We start from the raw sequence: 19246 nt of genomic DNA, 5'->3' as shown, positions 1-19246 counted from the left end.
TGGGGAAGTTGGCCACAGCCTGCTCCCATCTGTAGAGTCCTGGCAGTTCAGTGCGGCAGGGACAGCACCCTAGGCAGGCAAAGCAGGCCTCTCCACCGCTGCCCTCACAGGTGGGACTCAGGCCTCTGCCTGGACCGCCCCCTTGGGGGGCACCCCTCCGAGGGCCCCTGAGACTTGCTTGTTGGCCAGCTATGGCACCCTCTGCTTTGGGGCCGTACCCTAGCCTACCATCCCCTGAGGGGCCCTGCCCGACTGTTCACGTTCCCCCAACATGTGGTAGGGTGGTGATTGTCCCGGTCATTCATGCCCAGTCACTGGGTGGCTGCCAAAAAAAAACGAAGAGAAGGAACCAGAACCCTGTTCCTGGCTGCCTTCCTTCCCATCACCCTTGGAATTTGGCAAGGGTGGCAAAGAGCCAGGCTGCTCCCTAAGTGTCCCGGAGCGGAAGGGCATCACAAGGCCTCAGGTACATTCCGGGAGCCCTACAGGTCTGAGACACCAGGATGAATGTGCGTGTTGAGTCCTGGAGCAACATGGCGCCAGTTCCAACAGGTTCCCCCATAGGGTTCTTTTCCTTGGCTTCACCACTGACAGCCCCTTGGGAAATTAACTTCCTAATTCAGTGCCACAGTTTCCCAATCTCTAAAACAAAGATAAAATCTGCTCCAGACCACAGGGACCAAAAGGTCTGGGGTCAGAAGATGCTAAACTGATCGAAGCAGACTATCTGAGGATTTAACCCAGAAGGACACAAGTTAAAAGTTTGTTCCCAGCCCTTTTTCCTCATTCAAAAAAAAAAAGTGAAGTTAAAGGCTCTTTTTTAATCAGCTGGCTTTTGCCCAACATCTGCCCAGCTTCAGGGCCTTCTGGTGGATATTCACTACCCACCTTTGTCTCCTGCCAGCTCAGCTTCCCCTTTGCAAGGGCAGAGCTCCATTCCTGGGGGAGCGGTCCAGGGGAGGCCCCTCTCTGGCAGCAGGCTCCTGCCCCTCTTCGCGTTGCCTGAGTTGTGATGGCTGTGCCCTGAAACACCTTGCACGCACCTCTGCAGCCAGGTGCAAGCTGCAGAGAACGCTGAACTCCGCTGTCAGTCAGCGGAGAGAAATGATGTTGCGTGTGTTGTCCTTCAGATGCCCAGGCAAGTGGGAGGTTTGCAAGATGTTTATTCAGGACTGATCGGAGGGGTGATGTCAGGCGTGAGAAACACATAGGTCCAGGGACGTTGAGAATGCTTTCAAATTCCAAAGAGCTCGCCCCAGCTGTCATCCTCATCCCACCCACACACAGACACATTTTTATTTTCAGCAAGTAGTAAAGAAACATAGGCAGGATGGCATATTCACAGTGAGGGAGATGGGATGAGGACTGCAGGCCTAGGGAGGACTCCATCAGTGTAAGTTTAGCCCAGGAACAAACGACTTCACAGCAGCCATGATGGGCTCCCCACTCGCCACCCTGTGATGCCATAGATGAGCTCTGTGCTGGGCGGGGGCTCTGCAGCCCTGCCCTCAGACCTGCTCCGAGGTCCCTCAGATTCCTGAGTGGACACCCCCTCCCCTTGCCCTGACCTGGTTTCCTGACAAAGCTCTTAGCTCTGAAGACCTGGGGTCAAGGACAAGTCGAAGCCACGTTTAACCCTGGCCTTTGTTGCTGAAAGCTGCCCGCCACTGGCTGGACTCAGGCAGGGACGCAAAGGAAGACAGGAGGGACAAACCGGGTGCTGGCATGACAAATTGCTTGTGGCATCTCCTTATTATGCATAGAAAGGTCTGACGTGGAAGGAAACTCATGCCTTGAGACAATTCCTCTCCAGGCCGGTGTCCAGTCTCTCACAAGTCAGGGGAACTCTCTCCTCTGAGAACTCTACTGATGGTAGAGCCCAAGGGAGGCTCCAAGAATCATAGACATAACTGCATTTCTAGAGCCTGTCAAGGGGAGCTCAGCAGCACAGGCATCACCTAGGAGCTTGGTAGAGATGCAGAATCTTGGTCCTCACCCCAGACCTGCTGAGTTAGAATCTGCATTTTATCAGATCCCAAGGACTGCATCCCCAGAACGCACACTGAAGTTTGAGAAACACTGGTTTTGAAGACTTACAGGTGGCCGGACCACAAGTCAGTACGGCATGACTCCACGCCATCTACGGCTTCTTTATTAAACATAAACGATTGTCAATAAGAACAATTTATTTTGGAGGTATGGGCTTCCTCCTTTGTTGTCCCAGATCTGGAAGTGGTCTGAGTCCTGGTCTCTTGGAAGTGGCACGGATGAGTGATGAGGTAATCCTTAACTGGATTATCCTTTTTTTTTTTTCTTTGTGGTACACGGGCCTCTCACTGTTGTGGCCTCTCCCATTGCGGAGCACAGGCTCTGGACACGCAGGCTCAGCGGCCATGGCTCACGGGCCCAGCCGCTCCGCGGCACGTGGGATCTTCCTGGACCAGGGCACAAACCTGTGTCCCCTGCATCAGCAGGTGGACTGTCAACCACTGCGCCACCACGGAAGCCCTGGATTATACTTTGAGTATAATTCTAGAACCACTCTGGCTAATATGGGGACCACTAGCCATGTGTGGCAATCAAGCACTTGAAATGTGGCTAGTTTGCAATGAAATGTGTTAAAAGATACACAATGGAATTAAAAAACAATACCAAAAAAAGTAAAATACCTCGTTCATAATTTTTATACTGATTACACGCTGAAATGATATTAGTCATATGTTAAGTTAAATAGAATCTATCGTTAAGATTAATTTCACCTGTTTCTTTTTCCTTTTTTAAATGTGGCTACTAGAAAATGTAAAATGACACATGTGGCTCACAATCGTGATCCAGGAGACTTGGCTCTCCTACAGCCTGCATCTCAGGGAGTTTGGGACAGCCCCAGTCATCACCCTGGAGTGTCTGCAAGGGTCTATAAATTGTGCAAGGCCACTTGAGAACTTGGGTGGAGCACCCGCCCCTAACAAATAAAAGTTTTGCACAAGTGAAATGTGAGTTAGGGTGAAAACTTGAAGCATGCTTAACAAGGGAACTGTGAGAAAGCATCCCGAAGAACCGTTAAGTAGGATTTTGCAGAAAAAACACAGCCTAAGGAGCCAGTGTGAAAAGGCAGGAGTGAGGTAACATTGCCAGGCAGCTGGCCTTGACAGGCCTGTGTTGTTTGGTGACAGTGGGAGGGGGCATGTCAGCTCTGCCTTTGCCCCACTTAACAGCACTGTTGCCACCACTCTGAGTCATGTCGCAGCTCTGGCATCCCCCAAACCAGACATTCCCTTAAAGCTAAGGACCCAGGGCAATCACTTGGCCTTGCTGCAGCAAGGTCTGAAGACTGCCACCTGCTCAGAAGTGCAATAACAGATCAGTAGTCAAGAAAACTAACCAATTCCTTCTGCACGGCCACAAAGGAATCAACATCACCTAGAGGCAAATTCTGAACTCAAACTCTCTCATTTCCATGTCCAAGATGGGTTCTATTTTTAGTGACTGGCCCCACTCGTGTAAGATGCTCCATTAGCTCATTTCCAGTAAGGGTGGGAGAGGGTACATGGTGCACTGTCCTCCTTTGAAACAGCCTGGGACAAGTTTTCCTTACTTGAAGCCACGGGAAGGTATCACCTGGCCCAAAAGAGCTGCAGCTCCTTCAGCTCTGTTGGGAAAGTCATTCATCCTGGGCCTGTTCCCACACTGTGCCTGCTTGCTCTCCTCTCCTGGGGTGGCAAGAGAAAGACAAGAGGAAGGGGAAGGCCCGAAACACCTAGAGGGAGAGAAGCTTGGTGAGGCTGGGGGCACGTGGATGTGTTTATTCCTGAGAGCGCCATGTAGGCACGTTCACTCTCCTGGAAAACTCAGCTCTATGGACAAAGCGGCAGAGCAACCTTGTCCTCAGCCAGCCCAGCACCCCCGACCTCTCCCATCGCTGGCCCAGCCAAGCTCCACAGGGCACTGACCAGGTTTTATTTCCAGCAGCCGCAGCTTCGGATCCTCAGGTGGGTGCAATCGTCTCTTCTTACGCCAGCAGCGGGCAGGGTACGTGTATAGCTGGCCCGGGGCGAGGCCTGTGGACAGAGACAGTGTAAAGATTAAAGGCTCCAGGCTGGATCTAACCTTCTCATTCACAGTGAGGAAAGTGAAGCCCAGAGACGTGAAGTGACTTGTCAAGGTCACACAGCTGGTAGATGGTAGAGCCCAGGCAGAATCTAGGTCATCTGACCCCAGGACCCTTGCTCTGTCTGCTCTACCATGCTGCCTCAGTAGACACAGGCCAAAATGAGCCATCACTGTGACCAAAAACAGTTCTGCTCTCTTGGCCTAGGAAGAAAATCAGAGGGACCTCCAAACCACAAGAAGGACTTTTCCAGATTTACCCTCATCACAGTGTTTCCAAGGCAGTGCATATCCAGCTACTGCCCATCAACTGCCCCTCTGTCCAGGCCAAGCAGGTTCCCTTCAAGGGGGAGCAGCAGAAGTCATTCTGTCTACCTACGGACAGCCTGGATTGGGAAACATTTCAAGGAAACAGGATCAAGGCGCTAGATCTCCTACCCACTGAAGAAGTGGGCTTCATCCACCCACTGATAGCTGCTGGCAGCTCGCTGAAGCCAAAGGGATCCCTGTGCCACCTCCATCAGAATGTAAGCCTGCATAGCCAGCAGCCCTGTACAGCCTTGCCCACCAGCCTGGGCGTTACAAAAAAAAAATGGGCAGGAGTTCAGCGGCTGGCCTCATGTGTCACATGGTCTCCCAACAAGAATCACCACTGAGATTTGGCTTTTGACACGAAAGCTCCACAGCAGCAGCATCTGTCATGCCGAGCGCCCCATGAGGAGCCTTCCTGCTCAACAGACAACACTCTCGCGGGCAGCCAGAGGCCTTGGAGGAATGTGGACTCCCTGCACTAGACCCTGGTTTGTTCCCAGAGAAAAGGGCAGCGGGTGGAGGCTGAGGGGAGAGGAAGAGGGCTGAAGACTGGTTAGGCGGTTAGCAGATTAAAAAGACTGCTCAATGCACCCCAAAATGAACCAGCAAGCCCACTGACCCACCCCTGCTAGAGTGAAAGCCTGGTGAGGACAGGAACTTTGTCTTGTTCAGGTCACAATCCCCAGAACCAGAACTGTGGCTGACACAGAGAAGAATCAAACTAAACATTTGCAGAATGAATGAATGAATGAATGAGTGAGTGAGTGAGTGAGTGAATGGAAGAATATGTTCCAGTTCACTTTCATGGAAGTCACAACTCGGTCTTCTGTAGTAAACATGGCATGTGACAGCTGTTAGAGACAGGCAGCCTCCTATGAGAGGGGCACTTCCTAGACCTAGGACCATGAGTAGAAAACATCAGGACCCTATTCCCATCTGCTGTCTTCCATTTTGGGGGGTTTAAAAGTTAAGAGAAAAAAACGGCTTCATTTTTGCATTTTTCAGAGAAAAACCTACAAAAGTTTCATTGCTACACATCCATTCATTCATTTTTCATTTGTACTTGTCATCTCTACCCATGCATAGATTTGGGTCCAAAGCAGAGGACCAGAGTTAAAGGAAACAAAATTTTCCAATTCTTTCTATGTGCTAAGTTTCGTTTTTAATCACACAGCTGCTCCCACAGGTTGCTAGGCTGTGAAGAAGCTGGAGGTTCTGACCCTTCCCCCTGTGATTCTTAGAAACCATCAAGGGTGATAGAGCCTACAGGCTCCAGAGATACCTCTGATGTTATGAGCTAAGGGCTCATCATGTCCTAGAGTCCTTCTAATACTTGACTTTGTTGATAACTGTAAGGTCTTCTGCACAGTAGGAGGATCCTGAAGCTCTGAGTGCCTTGAGCTCTGAGGACCAGACTTGTGACCGATTCATAGAAGACACAATGAATCCAAAAAATAAGCTTGGTCTCGCTCCCATATGAGGTCCACTTTTGACCTCTGTTTGAGGGAAGGCATCACTGGGAATAGTTTGATGTTTCTGGTGTGTTTCACTCCAGGGCTATGTCACCTCTCACCCCATAATTCCTGAATGGGTACATTGAGTCAGAGTCCCTTCCAGATGTTTTGGCCACTTCTGGGGCTGGTGTTCCCCAGGATCCCAGAGAAGGCCAAGTACAAGGGCTGGCCTGCTGCTCCATATCCCAGAACTGGTCCCATAATCCCACTTATCTTGGATTAGCAATTCTTAATCCAGGCTGAAGCCAAAATCACCTGGAGAACTTCTTATTAACACCAATGCCCCAAATCCATGCCAGAGCTACCCAATCCAAACGTAGGTGGGTGGGGGAATTGAGCAACTCTTTTCTTTTTAAGAACTCTATAGCTTGTTACAATAGCTGACAAAGAACCTCTGGATGTCTAAGCATCATCTAGTTACTGCCTGGATGTCCTCTCTGATGTACCAAGACTAGTCTAATGGTTTTTCCAGTAGATTCCCAAGGTTCCCTGTATTTTTCCCAAGCCACTGTCATTAACTGCCTGCTTCCTAGACTGTCCTCTCCACTGGTTTTATAGGATCCAGGGTGGCAGGAACCATGTCCACCTCAAGTATCCCCAGTGCTTAGCACAGTGCCTGGCGGGCATATCAAGAAATACTTATCAAATAAATTCAACCAGAACTGAACCAGCCTCAGAAACGTGGGAAGTGAATGACCCTTAGCCCCTGCTGTTCCTGGCTCCAGGAGACTCCTCCATCCACATCCAAACCGTCCAGGAAGGACCCCTTGAACGGAGCACAGAACCCACCCCACCCATGCCAAGACGGGAGCCTCTGTGCCTTAGGCTCTTTCTTGCCCCACGCGCTGCTTCATGGTATTTCCAGCCTGACCAAAAGCAGGTTAGTGAGAAGGAACTGGTCCAGACCAGCATACGCAAAAGGTCTAAGTGACAAGAGGTCAAAACTGTCAGTGCTCGTCCAAGTCCTCCACCCTCCCTGAGACTGCGGTCACCACACTTGTTGGTCAGCTGCCTGGGGCCACTCAGCTTGTAGCTGCAGGTCCACTCTCCCAGGAGAGTCCATTTTAGTAAGTAGTTTGAATGTCCAGAAGAAGGGATTGTCTTTATTTCATTCTTTAACTTTCTCTAGTAGATTGGAGAAGCTCCACAGTGCAGAGGACAAGGGCGAGTCCTCACACCCCCATTCCCTGCTACCTTGGAAATCTCACCACACCTATCTGAGCCTGTCTCTTTGCCTGTAAGATAAGGGCGGTAATAATACCTACCTTACAAGGACTGTCGTGGGGATTAGCTCATATTCAAGAAGAAGCTCTTTATAACCATGAAGCATTGTACAAATGTCAGTTATTAATTATCATGAATTAGCTGACTTAGACGAGCCTGGACTCTCTGCCCACGTGACATGACAAGGCTGCTCTTTGCTCCTTTAGCCACAAGGGTGGAAACAGGCCTCCCTTTGATGTCTGCTTCAACTCGTATCAACAAGCAAATGGCCCCAAGAACTCTCTCAGGGCTCCCGCCCCCTTCCTTGCCCTCCTCCCTGGGCTGGCAGGCACCAGGGTGCCTTTACAGGGCCAACACGTTCAGCCCTGGAGTTCCACTTATAGAGGGATGAGCAGAGCCCCGTGAGAGTTATATTGTTTATCTCATTAGAACAGGAGGCACATAACTCAAGCCCATGTGTGTGGTGGACGAGGAGGGAGGAAGAGGAGGGGGGAGGGGGAGGATAGAGGCACAGCTGGGCCCGGGAAATTAACCTGGAGGAGGGAGCCTGGGGCTAGGGGGGGATATGGAAGAGGGGAAGGGGGAGGCGGTAGACAAGAGGGGGGACCAATCCTCCCCTTAACCAAGGCCACAGCAACTCCTCCATTCACACACCGCACTGAGCAAACTGCTTTGCTATTACTTTGATCTGCAACTCCAGGTACACTTAGGTGCAAGCACAAGCATGACGGACGCACATGCACACACGCACATCCACATGGGAACTCATACACTGGATGTGGGAGAACTGGCTTCAGAGGAAAATTCAGCAGGATGAGCTCGGTGCCTGTGCAGTCGGCAGACTCCAGGCAAATCACTTGTTATATGCGTGGCCTACGTTCAGCAGGTGGGTCCTGAGTGTATGAGCATCTCTGACAGACACAGCATGAGCCATTAAGAATTCAGAAGATGAAATGGGATGGGAACAGATGTGAAAAGAAGAAACAGAATGGCTTCCTCTTCCCCGGACCAGAGCTGAGTGGTGGCATTCAAGCCCACCCAGAGAAGGGCTTTGCCTGCAGCAGCCCAGGGAGGTGGCCCGAGGCTCCCCACAACAGAAAGCTCATTACTTCACAGGACAGACTGTTGGCCAACTCTTACTGTGATAAAGAGCCTCACCTTGCCCTTATTTTGAATCAAAATCTACCTTCCTGTTATATACTTATGCCAATTTGTCCACCCTCGGTCCCAAGAGTGAATAGGTGTCATCTGCATCCCAGCCACCCACCCCATCCACCTGCTTGGGTTTGAAGGAGAGCCTACGGAGAGGACGGAGAAATGGAGGGCAATGGGAGTTGGAAGAAAGAGGCAGTGACTACACCTGCTCGTGAGCCTGGGATTCTTCACCAAGACTGGGCATCAGAATTACAGAAGTAGTTATCGAAAAGGGCAGATGGCAGCTTGGTTCCAGTCCAATCCTACCGAACCAGAATAATAGAGATTCACCAAGACAACTGTAGTTTGAAAAACTCCCACATAAGGAACTTCGAACAAGATCAAATCTTAGTCATATTTATTTCCCCAGGGCCCAGCACATAATAGGTGCTCCATTAATGTTTGTGGCTGAGGATGCCAATTTGGACCAACTGCAGAGTTGGAGGGATGAGTGATAAGCCCCGGGTAGGGCTTCAGGAGTGGGGAAGATGTATTTCCCAAGCACTTATAGCCATGTCATTTCCTAGTGCTCTGTCATCCTCTCTTCTCCTGGCTTATATAAGAGCTGCCCTGATCTCATGGACCGCCTCTTCAGTGGAGCATTCCTGAGCCACCCCAGGCCACAGTGCCTCTTCTCTTCCCTGAAAGTCTGGAGTCCTGGGCACTTGGCACCACGTGACAGCACTCGGCGTGGCTCTCTGTCTGGCTCCCCGACCATCCCTTTCCTGCCTCCCCTCCCATTCTTCCCTGTAAGCTTCTCTCTAAGATTCAATTTCAGTGTCCCCTGTGCCAGGACTGCCCAGGCAAGGTAGACCTCAAATCCATAATGCTGCCTGCTTCTTCTGGTCCAGAGGTTCCCAAGACCCTCACTGGTCCCATCACACTCAAAAGCTGACAGAGTAACAGTAGCTAACATTTACTGAGCTCTTACTCTGCTCTAGGCTAGCACCTTATACTCAATGCTATCTCATTGTGACAAAAAGCCTACGAGACATTTAAAGGATGAGGATAGTGAGGAAAGCAGTGATTAAGTAACTGGTGCAGGGTCATACAGCTCATAAGCGTAGCCTAGCTATCATTTCTTTAACAAATGGGGATATACACATATATATATACATACATATATGTTGTGTGCTTGCATAGAGTTTTTTAATGGAAAGATAAACCAAAAATTAATTTTTTAAAGAAGTTACAGGGAAAATAAAAACAGAATAATAGTAACAAGAAGAAGAGAAAGTTGCCTTTAGAAAGAAGAAAGGAACAGGGTAAAAGAACAGAGGTAGAATAGAGCTAGGCTCTCTCTGAATATACCATGCTTTGTAGATTTGACTTTAGAACCATGTAAATATTTTATATTATTAAATTAAATTAAAATATAAAAACAAACATCTGCTTCTAGCTAAAATGGTTTACCAAGGACCAGATTTACCTTCCCACCTGAAGCCAAGACAGAGAAAAAAATGAAACAAGAGTTTTCAAGACACTGGCCATCAGGCAATGAAGGACCATGATCCCTGAGATACTGGAAATGAACAAGATGAGTCCTATGACTGCCTGGGCTTACTTCCTTGAGAGAGTTTCCAGAGTGCAGCACAAGGAGGAGGAACATGGGTAGAACCCAGCCAACTTCCTGAGTCTGAACTGAAGAGAAAGAGCTGAGAGTCTGGGAAGACCAAGGTAACTAGAATTCAAGGAAAAGAATAGTAAAAAGAAGAAAGCAGCACAGAGAAGGAACTGTGGAGATACACAAAGGGTCCCCTTCAAGTATTCAGCTCAGTACTGATGAGAGCATGCTTGTAAGGAATCTACTCAATGCAGAGGAAAGGACCACCTGTAAGAACAGAGGCGTGCCTGGTTTGCACAAGGGGCTGAGAATAGTCTGTTCCCACAAGCATGCTGGGAAAGTCTCATGATTCATGGAGTACTGGGTAGGGTACACAGAATGGTCTTGCCTCACTAATGAGGAATAATTAGCCCTAGGCTAAGCACTGCTCCAGTTCCACCTAACAAATCTTAAAAGCAAGATAAGAAAAGATCAAATTGTTTCCAAGTCACTTGACAGTGAACCAAAACAAAGTTCCGGAATATTTACAGGAATAAAAAATATATACCGTACCCAGCAAGGTAAAATTCACAAAGTTGGACATCCAATCAAAAATTACAAGGCATGTAAAGAAGCTAGAAAATATGACCTACAATGAGAGGGGGAAAAAAATCAATTGAAACCAAGCCAGAATTGACACTGATGTTAGAATTAGCAGCAAGAATACTAAAAGTTATTATTTGTATTCCATATGTTTAAAAGTTAAAAACAGTTTGTTTTAAAAGACTCCAATTTGACTTCTAAAAATGAAAACTACAACGTGTGAGATTAAAAACATACTGGATGGAATTAATGTCAGATTAGACACTGGAGAAGAAAATATTAGAACACTTAAAAACATAGCAATATGGGCTTCCCTGTTGGTGCAGTGGTTAAGAATCCACCTGCCAATGCCGGAGACATGGGTTTGAGCCCTGGTCCGGGAAGATCCCACATGCCACGGAGCAACTAAGCCCATGCGCAACAACTACTGAGCCTGCACTCTAGAGCCCGTGAGCCACAACAACTGAGCTTGCATGCCGTCAACTACTGAAGCCCGCCCACCTAGAGCCCGTGCTCCGCAACAAGAAGCCACCTCAATGAGAAGCCTGCGCACCACAACAAAGAGTAGTCCCCACTTGCCACAACTAGAGAAAGCCCGCATGCAGCAATGATGACCCAACACAGCCAAAAATAAAAATAAATAAAATAAATAAATTTAAAAAAAAACAATCAATGTAACTCATCATATTAACAAACTACAAAAGCAAAACCACATAATCATCTCAATAGACTCAGCAAAATCAGCTGACAAAAACCAACATCCAATCCTGATTTAAAACTGTCAAACTAGAAATAGGAGCATCCTCAATCTGATAAAGAGCAACTACAAAAAACCTACAGCTGGGACTTCCCTGGCAGTCCACTGGTTAAGACTCCGCACTTCCACTGCAGGGGGCAGGGGTTTGATCCCTGGTTGGGGAACTAAGATCCTGCATGCCATGCAGTATGGCAATAAATAAAAAACAAAAAAAACCTACACCTAACATCATACTTAATAATGAAAGAATGAATGCTTTCACCTGAAGATCAGGAACAACATAAGGATGTCCACTCTTTCCATGTTTACTTAATATTGTACTGGACATTCCAGCCAGTGCAACAGAGAAGTAAAATAAATAAAACACATAGATATTGAAAAGTTTTCTTTATTCACTAAAATAATCAACTATGTAGAAAATGCTGTGGAATCTATAGAAAGCTTCTAGAACTAATAAATGAGTACAGCAAGATTGTAGGATTCAAGTAAATACACAAAAAATAATCGTATTTCTGTATACTAGCAAAGAAAACTCAGAAATTTAATTTTTTTAATCCATTTACAATATTATCAGAAATATTAAGCACTTAGAGATAAATCTGACAAAAATGTGAAAGAACTGTACATTGAAAACTAAAAATTATTGATGAGAAAAATTAAAAGGGATAATAATAAATGGGAAGATATATAATATCCATGGGTTGGATGACTCAATATTGAGAACTGTCAGTTTTCCCCAAGTTGATCTATAAACTCCACACAAGGGCTTCCCTGGTGGTGCAGTGGTTGGGAGTCCGCCTGCCAATGCAGGGGACATGGGTTTGAGCCCTGGTCCGGGAGGATCCCACATGCCGCGGAGAAGCTGGACCCGTGCGCCACAGCTGCTGAGCCTGCACTCTACAGCCTGTGAGCCACAAATACCGAGCCTGAGTGCCACAGCTACTCAGGCCAGCGTGCCTAGAGCCCGTGCTCCGCAACAAGAGAAGCCACTGTGATGGGAGGCCTGCGCACCACAGTGAAGAGTAGCCCCCATTCCCACAACTAGAGAAAGCCTGTGCGCAACAACGAAGACCCAGTGCAGCCAAAAATAAATAAATAAATAAATATTTTTTTAAAAAATCAAAAAAAAACCTCCACACAATGTCAACCAAAATCCCAGCAGACTTTTTGTAGAAATTTACAAATTGATTATAAAATTCTTATGGAAGTTCGAAGAACCTAGAATAGCTGAAATAACTTCAAAAAAGAAGGAGAAATTTGGAGAGGTCTTGTATCTATTTTCATTAACAAGAAAACCAGCAAACAACCCAATTTTAAAATGGTCCAAAGATTTGAATATTTTACCAAAGGATATACATGGATAGTAAATAAGCACATGTAAATATGCCCAACATCATTAATTAGGGAAATGCAAAGTAAAACCACAATGAGATACCACTATATAACAATAGGAATGGCTAAAACTTTAAAAAGTTGACCATACCAAATGTTAGTGAGAATATAGAGGAACTGGAACTCTCATACATTGCTGGAATGGATATAAAATGGTACAACCACTTTGAAAAACAGCCTGACAGTTTCTAAAATGTTAAATATATACCTTCCTTATGATATAGCCGTTATACTCCTAGGTACTTTACCAAGGAGAAATGAAATTATAAGTCCATATGAAGACTTATACACAAATGTTCATAGCAGCTTTATTTAAAATAGCCAAAAACTGGAAACAAATCCAAACGTCCATCAACAGATGAATGAATAAACTGTGATATAGCCGTACAATGGAATACTACTCAGCATAAAAAAAAATGAATCATTGATACATGCTAGAACATGGATGATCTCAAAATAATTACTCTGAGTGAAAGAAGTCAAGACCCCAGCCACCAGCCACCAAAAAACGAAGTAGATATTATATGATTCCAGTATAGAAAGCATGCCTGGGGATTGGGAGACATATAAGGTAGAGGTAGGAGGAAGAACAGGAAGGAGGAATTACAAGAGACACAAGGAAACTTTTGGGAGTCATGGATATATTCATTATATTGATTGTGATGATAGTTTCACAGGTATACAGATGTCAAAACTTATCAAATTGTACATGTTAAATATGTGCAGAGTACTGTATGTCAGTTATACTTCAATAAAGATGTTAACTTTTTTTTTTTTTTTTTTTTTTTTGCTGTACGCAGGCCTCTCACTGCTGTGGTCTCTCCCGTTGCAGAGCACAGGTTCCAGACACACAGGCTCAGAGGCCATGGCTCACAGGCCTAGCCGCTCCACGGCATGTGGGATCTTCCCGGACCAGGGCATGAACCCGTGTCCCCTGCATCGGCAGGCGGACTCTCAACCACTGCGCCACCAGGGAAGCCCAAGCTGTTAACATTTTAATGAAAAAGCAACCCAGGGACTTCTGCTTCTGGAAAGATAGAGTAGATATACTCTTCCATATTCCTCCCACTAAGTACAACTAAAACTCTTAGACTTTGTTTACACAACAAAAATAAGATACTGAAAGGTAAAGAGGCTGACCAGCTAGAGACTTTCAGACCCAAGAAACAACAGGGTGGTGAGTTCCCTGGGCATTCCTTTTGCTTTATATATCCCAGACTGAGTTCTGGAAAAGCTGATAATCCAGAAACACCTACAAATGTAGACAAAAAAAGCCCCAAGAAAATCCTGCTCTCAGGGCTTCCCTGGTGGTGCAGTGGTTAAGAATCCATCTGCCAATGCAGGAGACACGGGTTTGAGCCCTAGTCCAGGAAGATCCCACATGCCATGGAGCAACTAACCCTGTGTGCCACAACTACTGAAGCCCAAGAGCCCTAGAGCCTATGCTCTGCAACAAGAGAAGCCACTGCAATGAGAAGCCTGTGCACCACAACAAAGAGTAGCCCCTGCTCACTGCAACTAGAGAAAGCCCATGTGCAGCAACAAAGACCCAACACACCCAAAAATAAATAAATAAATTGAAAAAAAGAAAGAAAGAAAGGAAATCCTGCTCTCTCTAGCTAAAGGACCAGGAAAGGGGCAGCCTAGCAGGGCATACCCTTGCTGGGTTAGTTTCAGAGAAGGTCAAGTGACAAACTGACCCCCCGTCGTGTCAGTGGAGCCCGCACAAGGAAGAGTAATGAGGCACTCTTCCTCCTCCAAACTAGGGTGGTATTGGTGAAGGCTTAGTGGGGAATCTGAATTCCCACCCCCACCCAGCAATAATAAGGTACTCCTCCCCCACCAGGGTGGCAACAGAGACCGAGTGGGGAACATGGACTTCCACATTCATCCGACAGTAACAAGGGGCACCTCTCTTCCCCTGTCAGCACAGTGTCAGAGGAGGTCTGTGAAAATAGAAGATTTAGATAACATCTAGAGTCTCATAACATTATAGCCAAAATGTCCAGGATTCAATCAAAATCAGTCATATGAAGAACCAGGAAAATCTCAACTTGAATGAGAAAATACAACAGGTACCAACACTGAAATGACACAAATGTTAGAATTATCTGACAAGGATTTTAAAGTAGCCATCATAAAAATGTTTCAAACAAACAATCATCAACACTTGAAACAAATGAAAAAATATAAAGTCCCACAAAGAAATAGAAGATATAAAGAAGAACTAATGACAAAAACCAAACTAACCCACAATGAATGGGCTCAACAGCAGAATGTAGAGGATAGATGAAAGAAGTAATGAATCTGGAGAGTGTATAATAGAAATCCTCCAATCTGAGCAACTGAGAGAAAATAGATTGGAAAAAAGAAGAAGGAGGAGGAGGAGGAGAAAAGAAGGGAGCCTGGGGGACTTATGGGACTATAACAAAAGATCTAACATTTTGGAGTTCCAGAATTTTCTTTCCCAGTGGAGTCCCAGAAGGAGAAGGGAAAGAAAGTGAGGCTGAAAATATATTCAAAGAAATAACGGCTGAAAATTTTCCAAATTTGGCAAAAAACATAAGATTCAAGAAGCTGAGTGAATTCTGACAAGGATAAACTCAAAGAAATCTATACCAAGACATCAAAATCAAATTTCTGAAAACTAATAACAAAAAAATCTCAAAAGCAGTGAGAGAAAAATGATACCTCACTTATAAGAGAAAACAATCTGAATGACAGGAGATTTCTCATCACAAACTACTGAGGCCAAAAGGCAGTGGCAAGACATTTTTCAAGTGTTAAAATAAAAGGACGGTCATCCCAGAATTTTATATCCAACAAAAAAAATATCCTTCAGATGGGGCACGTATATACAATGGAATATTACTCAGCCATAAAAAGGAACTAAATTGGGTCATTTGTAGAGATGTGGGTAGACCTAGAGACTGACATATAGAGTGAAGTCAGTCAGAAAGAGAGAAACAAATATCGTATATTAACGCATATTTGTGGAATCTAGAAAAATGGTACAGATGAACCAGTTTGCAAGGCAGAAATACAGACATAGATGTAGAGAAAAAATGTATGGGCACCAAGGGGGGAAAGGTGGGGTGGGATGAATTGGGAGATTGGAATTAACACATATAAACTAATATATATAAAATAGATCAACTCTTGAAATGAGAACCTGCTGTATAGCACAGAGAACCCTGCTTCACTTCTCTGTACAGTAGAAACTAACACAACATTGTAAAACAACTATACCCCAATAAAAAAATAAATTAATAAAATAAAATAAAGTAAAATAAGAATATCTTTCAGGAATGAGGGGCGGAATTCCCTGGTGGTCCAGGTTAGGCCCAGGTTAGGACTCTGCGCTTCCACTGCAGGGGGCACAGGTTCAATTCCTGGTCAGGGAAATAAGATCCTGCATACTGTGCAGTGTGGCCAAAAAAAAAGGAATGAGGGGAAAAATCAAGACATTCTCAGAAGAAGGAAAACTAAGAATTGTTACTATCAGACCTACTTAAAAAGAATGGCTAAAGAAAGTACTTAATCAGAAAGGAATTATAAAAGCAGGCATCTTGGAACATCAGAAAGGAAGAAACAACAGCAAAAGAGTAAAAATATGAGTAAATACAACAGACACTTAAGTTTTCTAAATTATATTTGACAATTGAAGCAAGAATTAGACATCTGTCTGATGTGGTTTCCAATGTATGTAGAGGAAATATTTAAGATACTGTTGTTATAAATGCGAGAGGATAAAGGATTTAAATGAAGAGAGGAAGAGGTGGGTGTGACTATAAAGGGGTAGGATGAGGGAGATATTTGTGGTGATGGAATAGTTTTGTATCTTGATTGTGGTGGTGGTTCCACAAATCTGTACATGTGATAACATGGCATAGAGCTATGCACACACATTTCATCCATGTCAATTTTCTGGTTTTGATATTACACTATAGTTACACAAGATATATCCATTGGGGGAAATTGCATGAAGGGTACAGGCGATCTCTCTGTACTATATTTACAACTTCCTGTGGATCTATAATTATTTCAAAATAAAAAGTTAATTTAAAAATGTAATTACATAAAATACAAAAAAAAAACCCCAGCAATACCTAATAAGTGAAAGCAAAAATGAAACAAATAAATCCAACTGTGTATTGAGTTAGTAGTACAACCACACAGAGGAATTATTTTAAGTGACCTTAAACACAGTAATTTGACTCTACATCCTTAATAGGAAATACGCTAAGGACAAAAAAACAATTGCAAAGAAAGAAATAAAAACTTAAACCATTTAAGTAACCTTACTGATGGTAGTCTCATTTTATTCTGATATTGCTGTGTGTTTATCACAGAATAAAACAGATAAGTAATTATGCTGGCCTCATTAAGAGCCAGTATCCTTTTTTGGTGTGGGAGAAAGGAGATAGAGAATTAAGATAGTTAAACTGTCGAAAACTGAATTGAATGGGAAATACCAGTAAATTTCATAATGTATTTTCCCTTAAAAAGAGAAATAATGAAACAAGAAATCATATTTCTTAGTTCTGCTCACTGCAAAGTCCTAGAATCAACAACCAACCCAGAAGCAATGAGCACCACCAGACTGTGCTCTCTAAATAATATTCCTACAAAGAGGAAATAGGGGTTTTCCCTGGTGGCGCAGTGGTTGAGAGTCCGCCTGCCGATGCAGGGGACACGGGTTCGTGCCCTGGTCTGGGAGGATCCCACATGCCGCGGAGCGGCTGGGCCCGTGAGCCATGGCCGCTGAGCCTGCGCATCCAGAGCCTGTGCTCCGCAACGGGAGAGGCCACAACAGTGAGAGGCCCGCGTATCACAAAAAAAAAAAAAAAAAAAAAAGAGGAAACAGGGTTTCTTAGAGAAATAGCTGATTCTAGGTCTGGGCCAGGACATGTACAAGATGAGCCTGAAACATTTGTCCCAATATTAGGATATCAAGGATGCTAGAGAAACTACTAGGCAGTTTCAAAACACTAGCACCGGACAAAACCCCTACTGTCCAAAGATGGGACAATTTAAGCATCAAGAATAATACTTGCAATGGATTAAAATGTAGCCAAAATGTATAAATCTGTGAATTCATGATGGTACTCAAGATAATAAAAATAACTTTATTGATCACCTTTGGAGAATACTAGGGAACCAACTCATTATTTTGAAAACTGATAAATAAAGGGGAAAAAATCATTTATCCATCCTTTCATATGTGAACTATACCACACAATAACTAAAACTTTACTGAGGAGATATTTCTCTTTATAAATGCCGTAGAGCTAATAAATGAAGAAATAATGATATCCTCAAATTGAATGCACCATTCTGCAACCCTGTATAGAATAAAGGATCTAGGCAATTTTCATCAAGGGCTGCTAACATCAGTAAAAGAGTGATATCTAGACCCCATGAACCTCCTGATGAACGTACACATCACCACTTAGGAACTGTTCCAGCCCCAAAAATTGAACGTGAATCTGCTCTTACCAATTCACAGGAATAACACCATGGGGATGCAGTGAGAAAACCCAGACTCTGGGAAACCCTACAGTGCAAACAACCCAGTTTCTTCCACAAATAACGAGAGAAAAAGAGAGAGAGAGAAAGAAACCTACAGATTTAAAGAGACTTAAGAGACACATCAGCCAATTGTAATGCAGGAGTCCTATTTGGATCCTGATTTCAACTACAGGGGGAAATAAATGTTGAACAAATATTTGATGCTATTAATGTCTTGTTTTTAACTTTGAGCTTTGATAGCTATGGTTGGTATGTTTATTTATGTTCTTAGCATTTAGAGATACACACTGAAAAATTTACAGATGAAATAATATGCTGTCTTGATTTGCTTCAAAATAACCAGGGTTCAAGGAGGAAAGTGGGAGGTGAGCATAAATGAAATGATTGACTATGAGTTGATCACTGGGTGTTAAGGCTGTGTGATAAGTACATAGAAATTCATTTTACTATTCTCTCCACTTTTGTATGGCTTTGAAACTTTTCATAATAAAAATTTTAGGGCTTCCCTGGTGGCACAGTGGTTAAGAATCCACCTGCCAATGCAGGGGACATGGGTTTGAGTCCTGGTCTGGGAAGATCCCACATGCCTCAGAGCAACTAAACCTGTGTGCCACAACAACTGCGCCTGCACTCTAGAGCCCACGAACCACAACTACTGAGCGTATGGGCCACAACTACTAAAGCCCATGCACCTGGAGCCCCTGATCCACAGCAGGAGAGGCCACTGCAATGAGAAGCCCGCGCACCGCAACTAAGAGTAGCCCCGACTTGCCGCAAATAGAGAGAGCCCGCGCACAGCAACAAAGACCCAAAACACAGCCAAAAATTAAAAAATTAAAAACAAATTTTTGTAATATACCCTTATAGAGCCAGAAAACTGAATTCTTATAATTACCTCCCTGATCTCCACCTATTGGTCTTTCTTCTGTTCTCTGGAGCCTAGAAGACTAGTATCACAGTAATAGTAATAATAATAATATCAACAATAACAGCCAACATTTTTGGAGCACATACTTACTAAGTGCTAAATTCAGGTTATGAGCTTTTTATGAAGATTTTCATAATCCT

General features: G+C 44.6%; 1 protein-coding gene across 3 annotated transcripts in view; it reads right to left on the bottom strand.

Moving 5' to 3' along the window:
* Window positions 1–19246, bottom strand: part of DPF3 (double PHD fingers 3) — a 253145-nt gene that overhangs the window by 85989 nt on the left and 147910 nt on the right. For all 3 annotated transcript variants that reach the window (XM_073800290.1, XM_073800291.1, XM_073800292.1), the window contains exon 3: window positions 3951–4058. In XM_073800290.1, the coding sequence (XP_073656391.1) occupies window positions 3951–4058 (108 nt within the window). The remainder of the gene's footprint in view (window positions 1–3950; window positions 4059–19246) is intronic.

This window comes from Tursiops truncatus, chromosome 2 (genome assembly GCF_011762595.2).
Source record: "Tursiops truncatus isolate mTurTru1 chromosome 2, mTurTru1.mat.Y, whole genome shotgun sequence".
NCBI classification, from domain to species: domain Eukaryota; kingdom Metazoa; phylum Chordata; class Mammalia; order Artiodactyla; family Delphinidae; genus Tursiops; species Tursiops truncatus.
Note: the sequence above shows the minus strand (reverse complement) of the source record. Positions and strands in the feature narration are given on the sequence as shown.